At 43.3% G+C, this 22,529-nt stretch overlaps 1 protein-coding gene across 6 annotated transcripts in view; it reads left to right on the top strand.

Moving 5' to 3' along the window:
- plppr2a (phospholipid phosphatase related 2a) overlaps positions 1-21,831 on the top strand; it is a 49,420-nt gene extending 27,589 nt beyond the window's left edge. For 3 of the 6 annotated variants that reach the window (XM_056401851.1, XM_056401853.1, XM_056401855.1), the window contains 5 exons: positions 14,103-14,223; positions 14,849-15,099; positions 16,413-16,589; positions 16,674-16,801; positions 17,922-21,831. In XM_056401851.1, the coding sequence (XP_056257826.1) occupies positions 14,103-14,223; positions 14,849-15,099; positions 16,413-16,589; positions 16,674-16,801; positions 17,922-18,030 (786 nt within the window). In that variant the 3' untranslated portion in view covers positions 18,031-21,831. Of the gene's footprint in view, positions 1-14,102; positions 14,224-14,848; positions 15,100-16,412; positions 16,590-16,673; positions 16,818-17,614 lie in introns of all 6 variants that reach the window. The other 3 variants (XM_056401854.1, XM_056401857.1, XM_056401856.1) reach the window with 2 other exon arrangements.
- Positions 21,832-22,529: the final 698 nt, after the last annotated feature.

Here is a 22,529-nt window from a genome sequence, read left to right as displayed (position 1 = left end):
TCGGAAAAGAAAAACTTGAGATGATAGGTGAGAAAAAGAGACAATGAGCACAAAGGCAGGCAGTTATTTTTTTGGGGGGGGGCATTTATTGTTTTTTTTGGTGTGTGTTCATGTGTGTGTTCATGTGTGTGCATATGTGTGTGTGTGTGTGTGTATGAGGTTAGCTGTTGAGCCCCAAGTGAGACGGAAGGCAGTGAGCGTGAAATGCTGAACACCTGGCACTGCTGACTCTGAGCACAGACACAAACCTGAACAGCTCACATCCCCAAAAGACCACAAAAAAAGAAAACAAAAAACAACCAAAAAACACAGAACACCACAGACAGAACCAGCCTACAGCCACAATACAAAGCTGACAAATAACCGGACCAGATTACATGCACAGAGAAAAAAAACAAAAAAACAAACCACAGCAAAGACAAGACTTATCTTACAGCAGCACAAACAGACACAAATCCGGTTTGCATGCAGCAGTTGAGGGAGGAGGAAGGATGCAGGTTGTTATAATGTGAACAAACAGGGAACAGTTTTCCTCACAGCCACAGTGCACCCTGGAAATCTGGTTTAATTAGTTTATATTAGGGCTTGAATATGTTTACATCTGAAATGGACCAAAACAATGTGCATGGGTAGTAATTTAATAGGTGCAAATCACTGAAAGTGTTTTGTTTAAGCGATAAGGTTTCTCCATTTGGGTGAATAAGTAAGTGCAAGTGCATTGTTTTAGGGACCGTATGGAAATGATTCGAGAGTGGATGGTAGTCAGAAAAGGGGGAGGGGTCATATTTTCTATTAGTTGAGGAGTTTTATTTCGTTTTATTGATTTATTTCTAAGTTTTGCTATTGCTACATAGCTAACGTTAGCATTAACGGCTGTTTACTTACCAGTCTAGAAGAAGCGTTTCGAGTTCAGCATCAAACTTCATTCCCTTACGCAACAAGAGATGTCTCCAGATGTGGAAAGTGACGCTAATGTTAACTCTGTCGCATCTTTTTTCCACTGAAGTTAGCACGCTAACCAGCTAGCCCCAGCCCGTCTCGTCACCGTAGTTTATAAATATAAAAATATGGAACGATGGATTTATTTGTGTCATGTCTGCCATAAATATCTTGAGATGAGAGGGTCTTGCTTTTTGATGAAATGCAATGATTTACCCCCATGATCTCCCCCCACCAGTACTTTTCTTACAGTTAAATTAAAAAAACTTGCACCATCACGTTATAATTTCTAACATTGCTGATGTGTGCAGCAGTTGCACTCTTTAGCACCTAGCTCTGTGCACAAGACCAAAGCAAGCAGACCTTTAAAGCTTCCCTGGCTGAGGATAAATTACTTTGGGATACTTTGATCTGGGTCAGAGCACATTACTTACACCAGCTAGTCTGCTCTAACCTGTGCTGACAGAGGCCTCGGTGTGTGTAACAAGCAGTAAGGTAAATCACAGCAGTAACTCCCTGTGACAGAACCAGTCTGGTGCGAATGTGCTTTGCCATTTGCCGCTTGTTTTTTCGGAGGAGCTCTATCTCTTTCTGTCCAGTGAGCAGCAAATCAGAGCCTAGTGTTTGGTGATGAAGTGGCTGCACAGCACAAAAGCCAGGTCATCGTTAATACAAAAAGAAATGTGACCTTTTCTGTGGTTTTAGATCACCATTTTTGGATCTGTTGTAGCATTTATGTTGCCAAGCAACCATGATTATACCATTGTGTTTTGAACAATTTGGCTGTCTTTTAATTCTAAACACCTTTTGATAACACTGAATCCAAGAAAAGGCCATCGTATTATTGCTGTCGTACAGCCAGGACTTGATTATATGAACTGACCGTATAAATAAGGAGACCCTGCCTGGCTGAGTCATTGTAGGTAATCAGCCACCAGGGTATTCAGTGCCAGAGTCCTCCAAGCCCAACAGAGGGCACTCTAGCTCTCTGTCTGCTCCCAGTAGGGGTCCGAACATCTAATTAGAATCATCAATCACTTTTACAAGCTCCAGCGCAAGAAACCAATTCTCTGCTTGGAGACTGAAATAGAAGACAAGGGACCTGACATCCTCCCACCTCACTGTGTTAGTCACTTTTATTATAGCATCTGTGTATATGAGCCTTTGTAAAGCTTCTCCTTCACTGACTTTTACCTTCTCAGTTATTAAAGTCGGTCGACATACGTGCTGTTTTGTAGTAAATACTTCAAATAAATAATAACCCAACAGTTTAAGTAGGGATGTGGACAGGTGCTTTTATTAGTATCTACAGTTTACGATTTACAATATACTATACCTGACGATCCCGTATTTTATATCTAAAACCAGCTCACTGTAGTTTTACATCTCCTCTCTCAGGCTTCTCTCTGGAGCTCTAGCGACAACAGGTCGGTGAGCCAATCAGAAGAGAGGAGGCTCTGAGCCTCTGTTCTGATTGGCTGGCTTTTTTCTGAGTGATCAAATAAAAAATATAGCAGAGTTCAAGTAAAACCACTCAGAGAAACCAAATCCTGCGAGGTCGTATGGTGGGCGGCCGCTTGGGGCATGGCCGAGAGCGGTGACTGCTTTTTTGTGACATCACAAAGTTACACGAAGTCCTGGCGGCTGGTTGACAAATTTCGCACTTGTCAAGTCAGGAAAAGTCTCTTTTATTTAAAAAAAAGGCCTGAAAACACAAATTAGCTTCAGGGGGTTTTACAACTCTATGGCTTACAACACCATCTATCCTTAAACTGAATACAGTCATTCCACGAAGACTTCAGGAGAGCACTGAATAATTACATCACTCACATGATCCCTCACTGGCTTCCCACCCAGTGAACACTACCAATTCTTGGCTCCTATAGTTACTGTTACTAAGCTTGCCAGGATTTCCATTTATAGTCGTAATTGTGGCACATTAACCTCCTGAAATTCATTGTAATTGTAGGAGGGTCTTTTACAGGCTGGGGGTGAAAAGCAGAGAGAAATTAAGTTTGACTTAAATGTTTGTTCATTGTGGGATTATTTTGTGTAACTGGTAAAAATTGCTGGCATCATTTCGATTTTTATCACTTGCAGAAACAGAACAAATGGACAAAAATGTCAAGCTCTTGCAAAAAATCAAATTTGTGCCGGATCTTCATTCTGGCCATCACGAGACTGTAAGTTCACTGGAGCAATTGTAGCTAAGTTACACATCTCGGTGTTGATAAAATGACACTTCATGATTATATTTTTGTTTAGAGGAGAAAACAAGTGAACTTTAAAATCCATCCCATTTGTTATTAATAGATTAATGCTGGTAGAAAACTGTCAGGTTTTACCTCAAGGCGACTGTTGTATCTGCAGGAACGCTGAAATCTTCTCCAAAAAAAAAACACACACACACTGGAGTTTGGTTCATTATGAGGACATCTTGAAAGTTTTGCCTAATGGAGCCTGTAAGCCAGTTAAGTCTAGGATGAATTAACTTATCTTGCACAGATTCGATCTGACAGTGTGTGTGCGAGTGTGTGTTCATGCTCCCCTGTAAATCCTTCCTTTGATCCAATTTTGTGTTTCTTGTCTCTCTCTCTCTCTCTTAACTTCTGCCGCTTGTCCTTTCTCCACAACCTTCCCCATTCCTCGCATCACTGCATTTTAACCACAGTTACCTTTTTGCCTTCATGTTCTATTCATCGCTACTCCTCTCTGCCAAGATTGCCTCCACTCTCATTGACACCTCCTCTACCTTTTCAAACTTTTTTTTTTTTATGCCTCGCCCTTTCTGACCTCTCCTCACGCCTATGTTTGTCTCACCTCATAGTTAACATGTTATCTGTGAACCGTGGCAACCTGTAGCTGGATTGAGAATCAAACAGATTTTATCCGCACAGGAGGAAAATTCTCACTTCCTGCTCTTTACACCATGAAGAGGAGAAAAAGTATTTTTATGTGACTGAAGTCATACTGAGATAAAAAGGCGCATGCTGTGAGAGATGAATACTTAGGTTAATAAATAGAAAAAAAAATGTCAGCCTTCAGCTTTGTTCTGACTCATCAAAGTTGAACTGCAGGTATAGTCTGTGCAACATCCAAGGGCAGGTCATATCTACTGTGAAAAAGACTGTGCTTAGTTTATTTATACTCCTACTGGCTGTCCAGGTGAAGCCAATGTCTGATTAAAGTTAAAAAATAACTTGCTCTCATGCTTAATAGATACAAATCTGTCAGACATAAGAACAACTTATTACTTAATTTACTTAATAATGAGAGATTTTTTTTTTAATTTTTCACAACCTAAACGTTATTCTTATCAGTGGCAAATAACTTATTTATAAAGTATTAGTAAATGATTTACTATCATTAATAAATTGTTAATAAATCAATTAGTTACAAAATCATTAAACTCAAACCTCATTGGATTTTCTGGTGTTAAAGGTCCCGTATTTGACACTTTTCCTGTGTTTTATTTGAAGTGTTGACATCTCTTCTCTCAGGCGTCTCTCTGGAGCTCTAGCAACAACAGGTCAGTGAGCCAATCAGAAGAGAGGAGGCTCTGAGGGCTGGGCGGGGCTTTGGGTATAGCTGAGAGCGATGACTGCTTTATTGTGACATCACAAAGTTACAGAAATCCTGACGGCTGGTTTTAAGGCTCAGTTTCCGAATACAGGCTGTGTGCATTTCTCTGTGGACTGAGGCTTTGATACTTTCACAGTATTAATATAGAAGCTAGACCTGATCTATAATCAAACACATGGACATCTACCTTTAAACTATATGGGACCTTTAAAACCCATCTTGAATTATACTGTATGACATTGTGTATAATTTTATGGTTTGTTATAAAAGGAAATACATACATTAGTAAAACATCTAAGTCTTGAGTGAATGGTTTCGACCCAGGAATTAGCCATGACCAATGATCCTATGCCATCCATAGTTAAGTAAGTGGTTTTTATACGGGTCCCATCTGTCCCCTCAGAGGTGTCCTGTCCTCACATCCTCAGCCATGATGTCAGACTGACATTAAACTGAACTACGCCTCCCTCACCCAGAAGAACCATGACCTCACACCGGCCCCAGAAGAAAACTCTCACATTCATGCCCAGTTGCACAGACATGGATCAATGCCTTTGTGTGTGTCTCTCTCTCTCTCTCTCTCTCTGTCTCCTCTTTCTTAAGTTTTTGCGTTTCAATCTCGTGTGCTGTCCATCTTCTCTTCACATTATTGCATATCCATACCTCCTCTTTCTTTTCTTTCCTACACACACACACACACACACACACACACACACACACACACACACACAATATCTAGGCCAGTGTTCTGCTAACCCAGGTTAATGAGACAGATGGCAGAGTGAACGCCGTGGTGGAAGAGGGGGGCATCGGTTGCTGTGACACTGGCTGCCATGGGAGCATATGTGTCTGGGTGATGGCCCCTCGACTTCTGTTCCTCAGTCTGCGATGGCGATGGCAGGGAAATGGAGAAAAATGAGGCGAAACATCTGATGAAAACAAGAGAAGAGATTAAATCGGAGCTCAGACAGAGAAAACCCAAAGAGAGGCTGATAGGGATTCTCTTCATGGAAGGAAGAAGTACGAGTTGTTTTCTTCCCCGCACATCAGAGAGGCTGTATCTGCTCGACCTATCTGTGCTGCTGATATCCATACAAAAGTATAATTTACCGCAGCCTGCACCGCAACACAATCACAGCTCCCATCTAACTGTTCATGACGATAATCCGACCAAAGCCGGTTCAGGATTGCATCACCATACCATTCTGATATTTGCGTCATCAAACAGTCTTCCCGTTCCATATGTCACCTTTTGCTTTCTCCGTCACCTTAACCCGGTTCCTCTCTTTCACTCCCTCTGTTGTTTGCTCTGCAGTCGAGCTGCCTGCTCCATGCACCGTTCTCCTGGTGGGCCCGAGGCGGTTGTTGCATCAACCTCATTGGTTATGCAGTGAAAAGAGCGAGAGAGAGAAAGAGATGGGGAGAGAGTGAGTGTTTATGCCCTCCTGTTGCCTATCTAGTGGTTTTGGCAGGAGTCGCCCATTCCTGTGAAATGAGATTAGACTGAACAGCGGTTGTCATTTCTGCTTCTTAGCTTTGATCCATTTTGCAGTCAGGCAGAGAGTAGAGACACCTGAGGGGTCCTGCTTGCGTAGCTGGTGGACTGCCATGCTTCGCTCAACCACTCGGAGATCTCTGACGAATGCCAACGCCCAATCTGCGTTCACAACAGGGGTGTGTCCCCGCTCGCCGCCCTCCGTTCTTACATCTTCGCATGTGGCCACTGGACCAAATCTGTCCTTCTCTGTGTGTAACTGTGGACATCTCAGCCACATTCCCCCCGAGTCCTCCGCAGAAACTGATCAAGCAAAGACTGAGAGGCAACAGAGAGGGGGGGGGGGGGGGGGGGGGGGGCAGCACGAGCTCTGTAATGAATCAAGATGATTAAACAGATGAATGAAGAAGCGGACGATGTGTGTAAACGTAGCACAGTCTTCACTTGTCTCAGTCTTGTCCAAGATTCGAGGTTTTCCCATGAGTTTAAAAACTATCACTATCTCCAGTTTCCCAGGAAAACGAGGAGTTCTCCTTAAAAATTATCTTTAATTTTAAACACAAACTTGCAGGTTAATTATCGTAACATGTTTATCATAAATTCCCAGATGCTACTCTTTCATGTTCAGAAGATTATGGGGTCGTTTTGAAGCAGAATAGAGGTTTTCAAACTGTGATGCGTTCCCATAGCGGGGAGAGTGACGGGTGCGTGCAGGTGCATTGAAAGGTGAATAGGAAGCTGTTTGCTGGTGCGCGGATTCGTCCTGCCCACCGACATGATCGTAGCTGCTGTGACGAGCATGGAGGCAGTAAAGGTACTTTAAGGCCCTTATCACCAAATTGCTGCGATTCCCATAGAAATTCACTCTCCTTTTCAGAGTCATAACTCATAACTACTTGACTGTCATTATCTCCAGTGTCCATTGTGACCAAACATCTTCCGTTTGCCAAAATGTAAACAATTGTCCATCCCTCCCTTCACTGGCTGTACTGGGTAATTTAGAGTCACCATTAACCTAACCTGAATGCAGAGCCAGGGACAACACACACAATCCACTCAGAGAGGCCCCAGACCAACATTAAGTTGAAGACATCAAGTTGTTAAAACAGGCCAAACTCCTGCGCTCAGAGCTTCTGTTGGATGATGCTTTGCACTCAGATTTGGGGATGGAGGCTTCCATGTCTGATTACAGCAATAATAAACACTGAGTTTTCTTTTTGCTGGGAGCTAGATAAAGAAGATTGATACCACTGTTAAATCTGTAGCTGAAACCAGCAGCTAGCAACAGGAAACGGGTTAAGTGTTAGCCTGTGTTGAACTAAATTCACCTACGCTTCCACATATGAGGGTCACCGATTAACACTTTACCTTGTGTGTTTAATCTGTACAAAAAATGGAAGAGTAAAAACGGCAGGTTGCTTCTAGGCCGAGCACAAGCGTGAGGCTGATATCAATGTGATAAAATGATAATATCACTGGATTACATGCTGCATCATTTCCTGTGAAGCCCCTCATACATATGAAGGCGAGGTGAACCCCGTGCTGCAGTCATGGACGCTACAATGAGAGCTGCCATAGAGAGAGGAAATTACAGGATGTTCAACGTTGAAATATCTGTTGCAGAAAAAAATCTGATTATTAATAGTCAAAGATTGGGTTTGATTTCAATTTAAGGATTATAATAACTTGAATTGACTTTTAGAGGAGGTACCAGGCACAAGCTAAAAACCCCAGATTCATGCTGTTGTTCTTCTGGGGAAAGAAATGAAAGATTGTAGAAAGGTTTTTTCAGGATGTTCCATGTTTTCAGCTGCAGGTGCATCCTTCAGATGACCCTGTGGTAAGTGGGATGGGACAAAATCGATCATGGCGCGCAAAAACAATGTAACAGGACCAAGAGGGAGGTGGAGAAGGAAATACAGTGAGACATAAAACAGCTAGCAGTCCCACTGATGCTGGTTTTTGAGGAATGTAACAGAGCAGATTTGGAAAAACGGGGGCATGAAATTGAACTGGATAAAAATGGAAGGGGAAAGACAAAGAATAAATAACCTACTTTTCCTTCCAGTGGGAAAAAGACAATGAAAGGTGAACGAGAATAAGCGAGATAAAGAAAGAAAGAGAGGGATTAGTGATGCTGCAACACAATGATGAAGAGGTTTTGCTTCTGTAAGATGGAATAAATCAATGCTCTTTAGTGTATACAGTAACAATATAATACTCCAAACAAGAAGCAGGATAACAGTGGCTATGATTTGCTCAGTGTAAGAAGGGCATCTCCGTGTGTATTTCATCATGTGTATGCACGAGTGGGCGTGCTTTTGCACATTCCTGCGTTTGTGTGGACGGAGTAAGGACCGTGCGAAGTGCCCTATGTCCTTGTGAATGCATTCGTGTTTGCATTGAAGTCTTGTGTGCCCGTCCATCCACGACTGAGGTCGTGTTCTTTCCTCAGTCGACATCCTTTCATCATGTCGGCGGATTGAAGTGCGTTCTGCTGCCTGTGTTCAGTCTGTTCCCTCAGTCGCTCTCCTGGACTATCAGTCTCCTGTGAGCAGCCGTTCCGCACACTCAAAATCCTGGTGAAACCGCATGTCAGCGAAGGTGACGGTGATGCACTCGGACAGGTGCAGTGTCTTTCGTATCATCCATCAGCCCAAATCTCACATATACACAGCATTGCAGGGATTGAGGTTGCTGTAGATGATGACAGATAATGGGATGCCAGTGACAGCGAGGCATCTCTTTGTACTTTACACATGAATAACTTCCCCAGTCTTGTCGGAAACATTAGGTCTTATGGCTGCAGAGCTGTGTTTCACAGAAATGAGTCTGCAGTTGGTCCGTACAATGCTAGAGCTGTGGCGTATACTTTCATTAGGGTAGATGTGAGAGAATCTCACCAAAAAGGCTTTCTGCTAAATAATTCATTTATGAGTGATCATCTTTCTTGCCTTTTAAAGTTTAGCAGTCATTACGTAAGACTGCTGAGAGACGGGAGTAATTTCACACGGCAGCTCTGATGGTAGAAACTAAAAACTGCTTTTTTCTTTAATGGGATATTAAAATCACCTCACCTCCATCTGGTGCTCCTCTTTCTGAGACGTGATCATACTGACAACTGTAAAGCTAACGGCATAGGTGCAGCTAGGCTAACACAGTAAGCATGAGCTCCACTCTGAAGGCTTTTCTCACTGGTGTAAAGTCGGCGGGGGCTTCAGCTGCAAGAAGGTGGCGCTGCGTATTTCTGTGCAACAGTCTTGACATTTGAGTAAAAATCTAATGGCAGTTGTGGAGTTGTTTGTTTATTTTGCCAGGCTTGATGAAGCAGATTAACTGAGTTTTTGAGTGTTAAACTCTTCATGAATATATATAGTTTCTCCCCAAGACTTCAGTTTATTTAGTCATCAATATTTAATGTTTCTGAGAAATACTTAATATTTTAAAGCGTGTTCTCAGGGGCTTTAAGACTTTGCATCTCCACAGTCGCCAATACACTATGAAGTGTCAGCCATACATACCAAGACCATTAAAAAAATGTAGGACATTGTGAGCTTTCGAAAGATGTGGGTTAATTTTTAGGATTAGGATTTATGTAAGAACCCAGTCTAAGTGCCTCTTGCAGCATTAGTCCATTTTATGTAATGGCTCAGAGTCGAGCAAACATTGTATTCCTCTCTGTTTCCATCTGTTGCCTTCTGTTTGTTTAGTTTTTTTCATCACTAACACGGGCTGAACAGTGTCAGTTGCTATTTGCAGAAGGGAATACTAATGGAGGCAATCTGCATCTCGCTGCTCTGCTGCAGTGCCATCGCTCAGGCTGATTCCAAGATGCTTGATTTGTCCCTCACAGCGTTATTGACATCATTACCACACGAGGATCACACGACAGCTTGTTTGTCTTCTGCATCCTCTCCTGTCTTTTGAATAACTCTGTGCTCCAGACAGTCTTCCAAATATAGGAAACGCTAGTGGAGCTGGTTTCACACAGTCGTTTTTTTCTTTTCTCCAGCGTCTGAATGTGCACGTCCACTGTGTAATCAATTATTTATAAGATTAAAATATAATAATGAATTATAAATGTATTTATTTATCAAAAATCTTTTATTTCCTCCTCTTCTTCCTTTTTTAATAGTGTTCCTCTAATCGCTCCTGCTCTCTTCATTCCCCCTCTCCCACTGCTCCTCTGTCATCTCCACGCTCCTCTCCATTCATCTCATTGCTCTGAGTAAAACATCCCTGCTTATTGTCTTCTAAAGGACACGTATTCATAAAAAAAAGGGCCAGTCTGAACGCACACTCGCATTTGACTAACACTCGCTGACACAAATGGAGATCTCATTACTCACATGCACGGAGCAGAATCCTCATGCAGACAAAGAGAGGAAGAGTTAATCATATCTCATGTCTGTATAAATGTTTCATTCCTTCACTCGTCCCTTGTTCTGCACTGAAATCATGCATGTGAGTATGTATGTAATGCATTGTCCTCATCTACACTCTTTTTTTTTTCGTCCCTAATCTTGACACTCATCCTGCAGTGACACAGCATTACAGCAGAAATCATTGTATGTCCTGGAATGACATGTTTGTGGGCGCATCTGCATTGTCAGTGTGTGTGTGCAGACGATGTAGGATGAGCAGTTTAATTTCGAGGAATTATAATCCGCTCGCCCCTAAACTGCAGTGACAACCTCGTCGTATTTAACCGTGAATCCTTGAGGGGGCAGTCGGGCCAGAGGCAAGGAGCCCGAGCACATCCCACTGCAGTGGAGGGAGATCATTTAGAAATGCTGGTTCAAATAATGCGCTACATTATTCAAACACACACACGCCATCCGCGCATGAATAATTAATTCCTGCAGTATTACCCTAACCCTGTCACCTTTCTACCTTCCCCATACTGTTCCCCTCTTGGTTCCTCACTCTTACTTTTCCTGCTGTGTACTCCTGCTCTCACCTTTTCACTTAATCCTTCATAAACCCTCCTGCTCTTATCACCAAGGGCAGAAAAGAGAGGGGGACAATGGCGCAGTAAGTTTGTGTAGTTTTTTAGCAGAGTGGTGTCTGCAGATATTTCGTCCCTGCATCAATCAGAGTAACCCTGGGAAAATGGGAACTTATATTTTTTTGACGCATACATAAGGATTACAAGTGGATACGACTAAACAAATGATCAGTATTTAAAGACAAGACTGAGGCTGAGCCAACAGATTAAGCCATGCTCTTGCTTCAACAGAAGTGAGTAAGCTGTATTAATTTATAATCTTTAGCTTCAATTCAATACAAAGGGAGAAAGTTCTGTTAACTTGTGAAATGGCAGAAAACCAACTTTCAGACTGTTTACACTGTAAAACCTCATCATCAGTCAAATTAACTAATTAACGAATCATGAAATCAGTGTAAAAGAATTTTTTGTTTGTTTGTTATGTTTCATTTTAATGTGTCTCAGATGAGTCGTGTGATCTTCTCTTTAAAGGAGCCATTTGTAAGTTTTTGCTATCGCTACGTAGCCGTAGCACGTAGCCAACATTAGCATTAATGGCTGTTTACTTCCCTGTGTAGAAGAAAGAAGTTCAGCATCAAACTTCATTCCTTTACTCACCAAGAGCTGTCTCCAGAGGTGGAAAGGCGACACCAGTGTTACGTCTTGTGTCCGTCATGACAACGATGGCTGAAGCTCTTGTCAAGCGCCAATCACCCATCACCTGCTCCCGGCAGGAAACCACGTTCGGCAGCAGAGAAAACTTTAAACAAAATAACAACCGTGCAACAAACCATAATGAGGATACCTCTCCATTTCACTACTACCTGCACTTGCTGATCTAATCCTAATTGGTAGCATTACAGACGACATTGACTCTGTAGCTAAATGCGATAACTAGCAAAGGCTGTATAAGCTAGATGACGTAAGTTTTTGGGGTTTATTTGCTTTACTGATAACAACTGAAAGCAACCTGTACAAGCATCTCAATGTAATCAACTCAGAGCTTCTCAACCATGTTGATTACGGTGGTTGGACAACAGGAGGAAACTGTTTTGAGAGACTTTAGAGTGTAAATCAATCCGAAATTGTAAAAGTGGAGGATTTTATTACTGACTGTCTAAAGAGTCCTATCACATGCACATATGAAGCATTCTCAGCGAATAGCTGTAGTCTACAAAAAGGGCTTGTGGGGCAGTAGTGTATGCTTCCAAAAAGGCCTACCACCCACGGCTTTACAGCTTCGCCCGAGGCAAAAGTGTTGAAGAGCACTTGTCCATGATTGACAGCACACTACCATTATCTCACATTTTGTGGCATATACATGCTCAGACCCTCCGCACACCAGCAGTCCCCATAGAAACAGCCTCTGTGTGTCTTTTAATTGCCCCGTAAATGGTTGTCCACAGTGTGACAGTGTGTCCCCCGAACGTCTCTGATTTGAAGCCACTGATTAAAACCCCTCGGCTTTGATTTCATGCTCGTATTAGTGTTTAGAGGGTTGCCATGGAACACCCACCGGGGTCCTGTTTCACTAATGGAAGAAAGCGCTCGGCTGGGCACGGACTTCACAGCACTGCTGCACTGACCGGGCCCGTGCATGTTATTAACTCATTTGACTTGGCTGGACCCGCTCAAGTGCTTAGAAGAACAAGACTCAACTGAAACACGATCACGATCATTTTCATCCCCCTTTGTCTCTCTCCTGCACTGCCTTCCTTTCATTCTGTAGTTCTTTCATTTCCTTTTGCTTGCCCTCCTCCGACAGCAGTGATTCAGACACTGTCGCTGTGCGGGATAAATGGGGGGGGGGAGATTATGTTAAATACGGAAGGAGGAACAATGAGGTTGATGGGTTTGTGGAACACGGTCAGCGTTAAAGTGGGTTCCACTTGCTTCTCAGCGGAGCATGGAAATTGTCAGGATGAGTTAACTGTAAGCATATCTCTGTCATAGATGGTTATTCAATGAGGGAGCTAAGTTTTAGTCGGTGCCAGCTCGGAGTGCTGTGGGCTCTCATACAGATGAGTCTCACAGTCGCAGTCCATTAAGGGATCATCAGCCTGGAGAGGCGCCGCCGTTCAGACTCTCAGGGAGCGAGCTGAGCACCAGTCACCTGACTGGAACCCCCTGCCACGAGCCTGATGCTCCTCACAAAGACAACAATAAAACTGTGAGCACCCTGGAACAATGGCTGCTATTTTTGATCACAGAAACCTGCAGACTGCGCCGAGTATACATCTCTATCCGACCACAGCCAGTCCACGCTGACTAAAACAGATGATCAGAGTGTCTAATTAGACCCATTTGCACCGTGAGCTCTGACATTATTAGTCAAGCTAAGAGACCTGAGCAGTACTGGGTCAGTCATGGTCACCTTCATAGTTGAGCTGCACCTTCACTGTGGTCAAATGATTCCTCTCTGTGAAGCTGTGCACTGTTAAGAGTTGTTGAAGATAAACATTAGTCTAATGTGAGCCATGTGTGGACAACACCTGATAATCTGTAATCTTTATATTTAATAATCAGCCTCATTTCAGTGCTATTTATTCCTACCTGTCCAATTATTATTCGTTTTAGCCATAAACTTAAAAGATCTGTAATGTATTTGTAACATGAATGCATGTACAAAATTTCATGGCGATCTATCCAATAGAGATTGGGACGTTTTACCCGAAACAACCTCATGGTTGTGCAAGGCGAGAGGTCAGGGGTTCACCAAAATCAGCAGGAATCATCCTCTGGGGACCATGAATGTCTGTGAAAATTTCATGTCAATCCATCCAGTAGTTGTTGAGATTTTTCAGTCATGAAATTCAGCGGTGGACCGAAAAATGCAGAAAATAAAGACCCAGGTTGAAAAAAATGTGTACCATCATCACTGCAGTTACACCCGTCATTAATTAAACCAGTGGATATGTAGTTGTTGCTGAGGCTGAGCGTGACCTTTTGACCTCTCTGTGTGTTCAGGTGTGAATGTTGTTGCAGCAGTGTGTTGCATAACCCTAATATGGCTGCTAACATGATACAATAAATTCAGTCTACCGGGTGTACCATTAAACGGTGTTGTGTGTAATCAGTGTGTTTGCTGTGTGTGCACAGATTCTTGTTGGAGAGCTGTGTGCCTTCTTCACCAAGGCAGAAGGAACCCAGGAGAAGACTATTGTCACTGCAGACTGCTGCTACTTCAACCCCCTGCTGAGACGCATAATACGCTTCCTAGGTGAGCACGCTGGTTTGTATTACACAGCCTCTCTGCTCTTCACAGGCCGGCGAAAGGGCATTTTCTGTGTCTCCCTGTGTGTGTGGTGTTGTCGGGACGAGTGAAAGACAAGATGAAAAAGATCAAAACAAAACTAAAAGAAAAGGTTAACTTGTAAGAACGTGACCTGCTTCACTTCCGAGTTTGCAGACGTAGCTGTTAATTGGATAATAAACTGCGATATAACCCTTTGGGATAAGATATACAGGGGGGATGGCAGCAACACACTTATGAATATTAAGCAGTCTGCACATTTGCATGTTAAGCTGAATCAGCTGGGGCGAAGGCTTCTGTTGCGATTTCAAACCTCAGGTGATAATAATGTGTTGAGGCTATTTTAAGAGGAAAAACTCATTACCACCTGTTTAATATCCCAGTGCTGTTACGTGTTTTGATATCACTCTCTGTCAAACATGAAATACGTTTTTCTTCATCTTCTGACATACTGTATGTTTGAACTTTTCTCTCCCACATAACTCTACTTTTTATTATTATTATTTATTTATTTTCCTCCACTTATCTGTCACCTTTCCCACAATTTTCCCACCCACTAACCAACTCTCCCTCATACCTGCGTCCAACCCAGGTGTCTATGCCTTCGGCCTGTTCACCACCACCATCTTCGCCAACGCCGGCCAGGTAGTGACAGGAAACCAGACGCCTCACTTCCTGTCTGCCTGCCGACCAAACTACACCGCGTTAGGCTGCCAGTCCACCATGCAGTACATCACAGAGCGCCGCGCCTGCACGGGCAACCCGCTGATCGTCATGTCTGCACGCAAATCCTTCCCGTCCAAGGACGCGGCGCTCAGCGTCTACTCTGCAGTGTACACAGTGGTAGGCTGGAGCATGCTGGACCGGATACTTTGTGCTTCTGTAAATGCATGTTCCCAACTGAAACCCTGCTTATATCTCCTCTAATGAGCATTTCTTTTCATTTGTACTGAAATATTGAGCTTCAGAGTAGTTTGATCATTTGCAGTACATGTCAGTGAATATGACGCTACCACCAGCATCTGTCTTAGCTCAGCACCAAAACTGGAAACAGGAAGATGAAGCTAGCATCTAACAAAATCCACCTACCAGCTAAAGCTCACTAATTAACCCCTCGTTATCATGTTTATTTAATTCACACAAGAACTGAATGAACTGAACGAGATATTACGCTGTTTCCCCTCAGTTCCAGTGTTTGTATTAAGCAGCTGGATGTAGCTTCACATGTAGCGTACACACTTCAGTAGCATTTTCTCATCAATCTTAAAGCATATTTTCCTAAATGTCTTTTCCTTTAAAGTGAACAAAAGTGATGATTTTGCCTTTTTTTTTGTGAGTGTGTAAATGTCACCATCATAAACTACAGATTGAGGCTGAAGCAGTGTCATAGAGCCAATATTTTAGCCCCACGCTTATTCAAAGTACTTTAGATTGAGTAGCTAGGTGGGCACGGTCACTGGTGGGAACTTTTCTCAGTGCACTGGAATGAACGACGATTTAAAAATGAAGGTGTGTTCAGACTGAATGCAAAGCAGATTTTCAGCTTGTATTATTCAAGTAAATTTGATCTGCTGAAGTGTTTTTTTGCAGCCCGTGTTTATTTGCCCCAAACAGACGATGTACAAAGACGTTAGTCGTCACTGGCTAGCAACCTATTCACCGACTGTTTGCCATGTTGTACTTGTGCTGATCTCAGATACGTCCAAGAACCCCAAAGCCCTTCTCATTTAATTTGTTTTCTTAGAACTTTTTTTATTCGAGCCATAAAGCCTCAGGATAATTAACTTCTTACTAACTAAATGTTTTCGACTTGTATAGATGCTTCCTCACCTCGGTGGGTTTACCCCGTTTGTGTCCACCTGCTTCTTGTGCTATTTTTATTTGAGGTTTCACTGCCTCTAAAGTTTGTGTTCAGTCTGAGCACATCTTAAAAGAACTCATCCATAGCAGTCGTAAACCTACTGTCCTTTGTTGAGATCATTTTCAGTCTTGTTCATCTTTAACCAGCCAGTAAAAGGAAGAAATTCTGTTTCCCTGCACTTCGTTAACTTGTATCTGAAAAACCAAGTCCTGTTGTAATGACACATACACGCTTGTGTGGCTTCCTGTATTTGTTGTACCCTACTGTGCGCGACCTCCTCTGTGCCTCTCTGCAGATGTACGTGACACTGGTGTTCAAGACCAAAGGCACGCGGCTGACCAAGCCCACCATCAGCCTCACCCTGCTCTGTCTGGCCATGCTGGTGGGCGTGGTCCGGGTGGCTGAGTACCGCAACCACTGGGCCGACGTTCTCGCTGGATTTTTCACGGGGGGAGCCATAGCTGTGTTTTTGGTGAGTCTGGAGAAAAATAACCCTGAACGTTAGCGTCTGTACACAAACTAATAACTAACTCCTCCTCCCGCTCTCTATCTCCAGGTGACTTGTGTGATTAACAACTTCCAGCAGTTGCAGCCCAGTCTTCCTCCACCGCGATCCCAACGCCCAGAGTCCATGCTGGGCATGCCCATGGTGACGCTTCCCTGTGTGGAGAGTCCACTCGAAAAGTTAAGTGGTCCTCAGGTAAGGGGCGGGGGTGGGTATGAGGCACGGCTGCGCTCACTAAAGAGGGGCAGAGATACACACCCCTTGTCTCTTACCTGAGTCCGTTGTCGTCCTCCTCTTTTACCCCTCCAAAAAAAGAACAAAACCCCAAACATGCATGCTCCAACCCCCACCTGCACCCCCGGCCCCAACAAAGACACCCAAGTGAATCCTTTAAATCTCCTTGTTCCAGGCTGATCACACAGCTGAGAGTTGCTGTACTGGTGTGAAATGAGCCGTGGTTAAATTCCAGCCAGAGGATTGAACAAACTGTAGTGCGAGTGTTTGCTTTAGAAAGAGGCGCTGCCCCGTCTCCTAAACACCACGGCCGTTACACATTTCCTTGTTATCGGGGATTTAGAGAGTCACTTAATCTCTTTGAGCTGAGTCAGCAGTTTGGCTGACACACTTGAGGTGTAATTTACCGTTTGGATATAAAGCAAAGCAGATGGCTGGAGGGAAAACTATGAATTCAGCCACAGCTTTAAAAAGAACAAAAAAAACAAAAAGAAAAATAATAGTAAAAATGTCACAGCCATCGCGGAGGTCACCTCAGGTTATATCTTCTCTTCAACAGAGCTGCGTTTTAAAAGAGCTTTTCTCCGGGGAGGAGCGGCAGTGTAGCACGAGTCCACGTCCGAGTCTTTAGGAAGATGTCTTGCGTCCTCTGTGGTCTGTCACTGTCACTAACCCTCACCTGACTGCCTCTTTTCCTCTGTCTCCCACCTTGCCTCTCTCCTCTCAATCTGCTCCCTTTGTCCCTCACTCTCCTCCAGCATCCCGCACTCACCTCCCCCTCCCCACTTTACAACACCTACGTCCAACCATTCTGAACAACTTTAAAAACCCCTCTCTGCCCGTCATCGTCACTCCTCACTACCTCCGTCATCCGTTGCCTTATTTCTGTTTTTGCTCTGTTACATCTGTTTCCTCCTCCTCTTCCTTCTCCTCCTCTTCCTCGCCCCCCTCCCCCCTCATCCCCGTGCATTGCTCTTGATTATTCTTTTCTTCACTTTTTCTCTTTTCCTTCGCCTTCTCTCTGCCCCGTCCTCTCTCTTTCTCACTCCTCTCTTTCCCCTGCAGACTCCGCGGGGATCTCCGTTCACCGAGATCACATGACCATCAGCCCTATCGGTTCCCCGCCACCCCCGATGTCCTCATACCGTCTCGCTCCATTTCCAGCGAAGTCTAGACCAGTCGGAGCAGCACTCGCCGCACTGTGCCGCCCATCCGGCTGGGCGGTACGCAACGCTGCACCGCTCCTATTCCACGCAGGTCTAGACCTCTCCTAACACACAAAATACAACACACACACACACACACACCTACTTTCCTGTTGCCGTCTCAAACCCTGGGGAACCGATAGGCAAACTCTTCAAAGACTTTCTCTTTGCTGGACTCCCAGTGAAGTAAAACGCTGAACATTCAGTACAGAGTCAGGTACATTTTTTTCTTTTTTTTCCATTTTGAATATTTCAATTGAAGACTTTTTTTTGTATAAACGATCATGTGAAGCTCACTTTCATCTTCAGTGGTGTGCTCTATGAGGAGAAACACGTCAAACTGTGACCACTGAGAATGTCCACCAGTTTTTTGGGGGGGGGTTTTTCTCCCCCTACAACTGTATGAATGAGTTTTCATCCATTTTGAAGGAGGCACATGTTGAAAGTTGAAAGTTAAAACGTGACGGCGAACTTCCTGTCCGACCCCCTGGACACGGCCTCTGATGTGTGCTGCCGGGAGGTCGCCATGTTGGACCAAAGAAACCCGCTGAAGGATATGTGTGCTGCTGAGATTTACCCATAAAAACATCCTTTTAGCAAGCCATACACACACACACACACACACACACACACACACACACACACACACACACACACACACACACACACACACCACACTCACTCTACTTCTCCCCAATGTCTCCATCCCTCACCCTTCCTCCTTATCTCGTCCCATTCACTCACTCACACACACAAACACACACACACACTCACACACACACACACACACACACACACACACTGTAGTCTGAGTAGCAGTGCCCCAGTCAGCTCTGCATGAGGTTTACTCAGATCAAAGGATTCATTTCATATCTCTCAGCAGAAGCACCAGACAAAAGCAAACAGGATGAAAGTGCAGACATCTTCACTTGGCTATCGTCTTCATGTTTTTTTTTTTTTCCTCTCAGATGGTTGCAGCGTCGCCAAAACCTGATGAGAAATACAAACACATTTGATAAGACAAAGCCAAGGTCCCAACTGCAGGTGGCACAACAGTGAGCCAAATAAAGTGCATCACATCCAGGAGCAAATATTTGTTTCTTGTATTCCTTTGAGACGAAGAGATTTCATACAAAACACTTTCTGTGACGCCGACAGACTTATTTTTATTTTTTTTGGGGTTGTTTTATTTCGCTCTGGAACGGCGTCACTCACCCTGAACTGGAATTTCTTTTCTCACCGAATCTGGAAAAGGTTTACTATAATTATGTAATTATTGTGATTAATTTCTGAGATTTTATTCATAGATTTATCTATCGACATGTACATACGATGTGGTCGCCATAAGCGCTACACGTGGCGTGACAGTTTTGCTGATTTTGATTTGCACACTCCCTCCAGTCCATGTTTATTTTTTAAATCTTTTTTTATTACTCACCCTTCCTCCTTCTTCGTCTCCAAACATCTTTTTACAACTTCTGTTTCACTCTCTTTCTCTCTCTGTGTGGCGTTGGTATCTTGACTATCACTGTGCTGTGAAATGTTTCCCTCTGCTGGACCACACACACACACACACACACACACACACACACACACACGCACGTACACACACAACAAGAGTAAAGACCTGTTTTAAAGAGCACACATAGTTAAACATATTCCAAAGCACACACCTGCACAATCACACTTGCGTCCCCCTGACCTAGTTGTTACTGTACATCCCTCCCCCTCCACTTTCTATCAATGAAACTTGTTTGTATGATACTGTACATAGCTCTTTTTTGTATTGAGAGTGTGATTTTTACACAAGCATCACCAACACTCAAGTGTAAAGACTACTGGGGAAAATCTTGCATTTATTATGATGACAGAGAACAGTGTGTATGAAGGTACTGAACCGCTCTGAACCGACACTGGATCAGCTGGAAAACGTCCACATGACTCGCTCTTTGTATCGGACTCCTGTACTTGCTCGCTGGACCAAGCTTAAACTGGGAGAGCTGTTTACACCCAGTTCAGATACCGTGTGTTCAAAACTTCATGAGCTTGAAAAGCGCTTTCTGTCTTGAATTTTCATATTAGCATAAATGGTGGACGTGGATACTATTTTCCCTTTTTTTTTGTTTTTGTCATCAAATCTACAGACGTGTGTGGTCATATGTCGGGTCAGAGTCAAGTGTAGAAGTCAACAAAGCTAGCACGAGGCACGCTAACTAATCACAGCATAGATGTTAAAGCAGCATTATTTACATATTAACACTTTATCAACGGGTTTATTTTAACACGTTAGCTAAAAGTTGTCTTTTCTGACACTCGGCAGCCACAGAGCAACACGAGGTTTCATTTGTGTTAATCATGCAGAGGAATGTAGTCACTCTTGTGTTACACCTGTTGCACCTTAGATCTGACACCTGCGTGCTTTGTTTGGAAATATATCTAGAAAGATGATTTTCTTTGCAATATAGTCTACTGTATGCGCGACTGTTAGCTAACACATTAACCATAGCTGTCAAAGGCTAATGTGTTAGCTAACAGCCACGCATACAGTAGACTATCTTACAAAGAAATCATCTTTGTTGTGTTTGCGTCGGAGTAAGGTAATGACATCATGTCATTGTCGTGTTTTTACAGTGACCACAACTAAATCGTTTCATGCTGCTGTAACATCCATGTTGTATTTTTGTTAGCTTGTCCAATGTTAGCTACGCTGACTTCAACATTTGGCTGTGTGAGCTAACGTAAGACCGTGAGCGTGTCTGTAGTTTTCACAACAAGAAAAACTAACTTAGGTTTACGTCCACTCTTGGAAAACACAAGATAAAAAAGTATCACCTTTTGGGACTATGGTGGCTCTGTAGAAATCTATAAACCAGGAAGCTGGTAACTTTTTTAATATAACTTCTTCTTCTAAGCGACAGCCATGTGGCCATACTGTCCTGTGTGTGCAGGATAGCCATCAACTATGTGCTGTATTACCCTGACGTTTTATCCAGTGGATGCTAAGCTCTGTTATCTTATGTGAGAAAGAAGACGTAGAGATTTACTGAGCTTCTTGTACTTGTGAGAAGTTTGATTTCACTGTTTGATGGGGGAAAAAATGATAATCTGGTGGCCCAGAGAGCCAGGGCAGACATACTGTACCACTTACCTACAAAGTTGTGAATTTGACTCTGACACATGACCTTTGCTGCATGAGATCTCTTTGTTCCCTCATTGCTTTGTAGTCTTTAATGTCCCAGCGAAGCAGAAATGCCTTGAAATAAATCTTAATGGAAAAAATGTGATAAAAGCTCCTTCAATACAGTGACAGTCTGAAATCCTAAGTGCAAGTGCAAGTGCAAGTTTCTCATTTGTGCAAAATCTCAGTAACTCTTCACCAATGCGCTCAGTCAGCATCTGAATCAGTGTTCACTGTGTGAGCGCTGCTGTAGTACAAGAAATTCATGAATGGGATACATACAAACACCAACAGCAAAAACAGCCTCCAGAAAGAGCCAGACTTTCCTCAGATCAGAGTACGCTCTCCTCTGGTTCTACTGTCAACACCATAGCTTTACTTTCCTGTAAAGTCTAGTAACTCATGTTTTAAAATCAAAGAACAAACACGCCGCAGTTGACTGACATGTCAATAAAAAGCACCGATCTCCTTCAGATCTGCAACTCTGAAAGAGAGAGAGAGAACACATTTCCTTTGATCCTGTTGCAGCAAACCCTCTGTTTTGTAAAGATTAGTGTGATGAGAACAATAAATGGATATTGCAATAAGAAAATCTGTCCGTGTCAGTTTGCGCTGTTTGTTTTGTTACACTACTCACACAGTGATTTGGTGTGTGTGTGTGCTCCGGTGTATCTGTGTTCATCTCGTGTAGGTACACACCGGTGTACTGTGTGTGTGTGTGTGTGTGTGTGTGTGTGTGTGTGTGTGTGTGTGTGTGTGTGTGTGTATGTATGTGTGTGTGTGGGGTTAATTTGCGTCCGTCTTCTTTCTATTTATGAGGCGAGGAGACTTGACAATCACCTGGCACCAACAATGATCGGCTGATTGGACAACTGCACGAACAAGCAGCTGTACAGGTGTTTCTAATCACGTGCCTGATGAGCGTCTGTCAAACTAAATTTAGTGGAGTAAAAAGTATAAAGTTTCCCTCTGAAATCTTGAAGAGTAAAGACATTTTTTACCTTTTTCACCATTGTCTGTTCCATCATTTTAGTTAAACAACTACTCCAGTGATATAATATTACGTTTAGTGGATGTTAAGTTGAGTGATTGATTAAAAATAGATGCGGCACAAGGCGAGATATCTTCGTTTTTAGTCCCTTTGCATCGATCAAACTCCTAAAAAGACTTGATTTAAAAAAAGAAGAAGAAAATCATCAGGGTTATTTTCTCAGACAGGTTCCTGCAGCCGTTCTCTCCGGCTGAACAGCTCTCATCATGACTGGTAAACTCTTCCTGTTAAGGAAGACC

The sequence above is a fragment of the Seriola aureovittata genome, chromosome 17 (assembly GCF_021018895.1).
Source record: "Seriola aureovittata isolate HTS-2021-v1 ecotype China chromosome 17, ASM2101889v1, whole genome shotgun sequence".
Classification (NCBI taxonomy): domain Eukaryota; kingdom Metazoa; phylum Chordata; class Actinopteri; order Carangiformes; family Carangidae; genus Seriola; species Seriola aureovittata.
The sequence above is the reverse complement of the archived record's forward strand: the minus strand, read 5'-3'. Positions and strand labels throughout refer to the sequence as shown.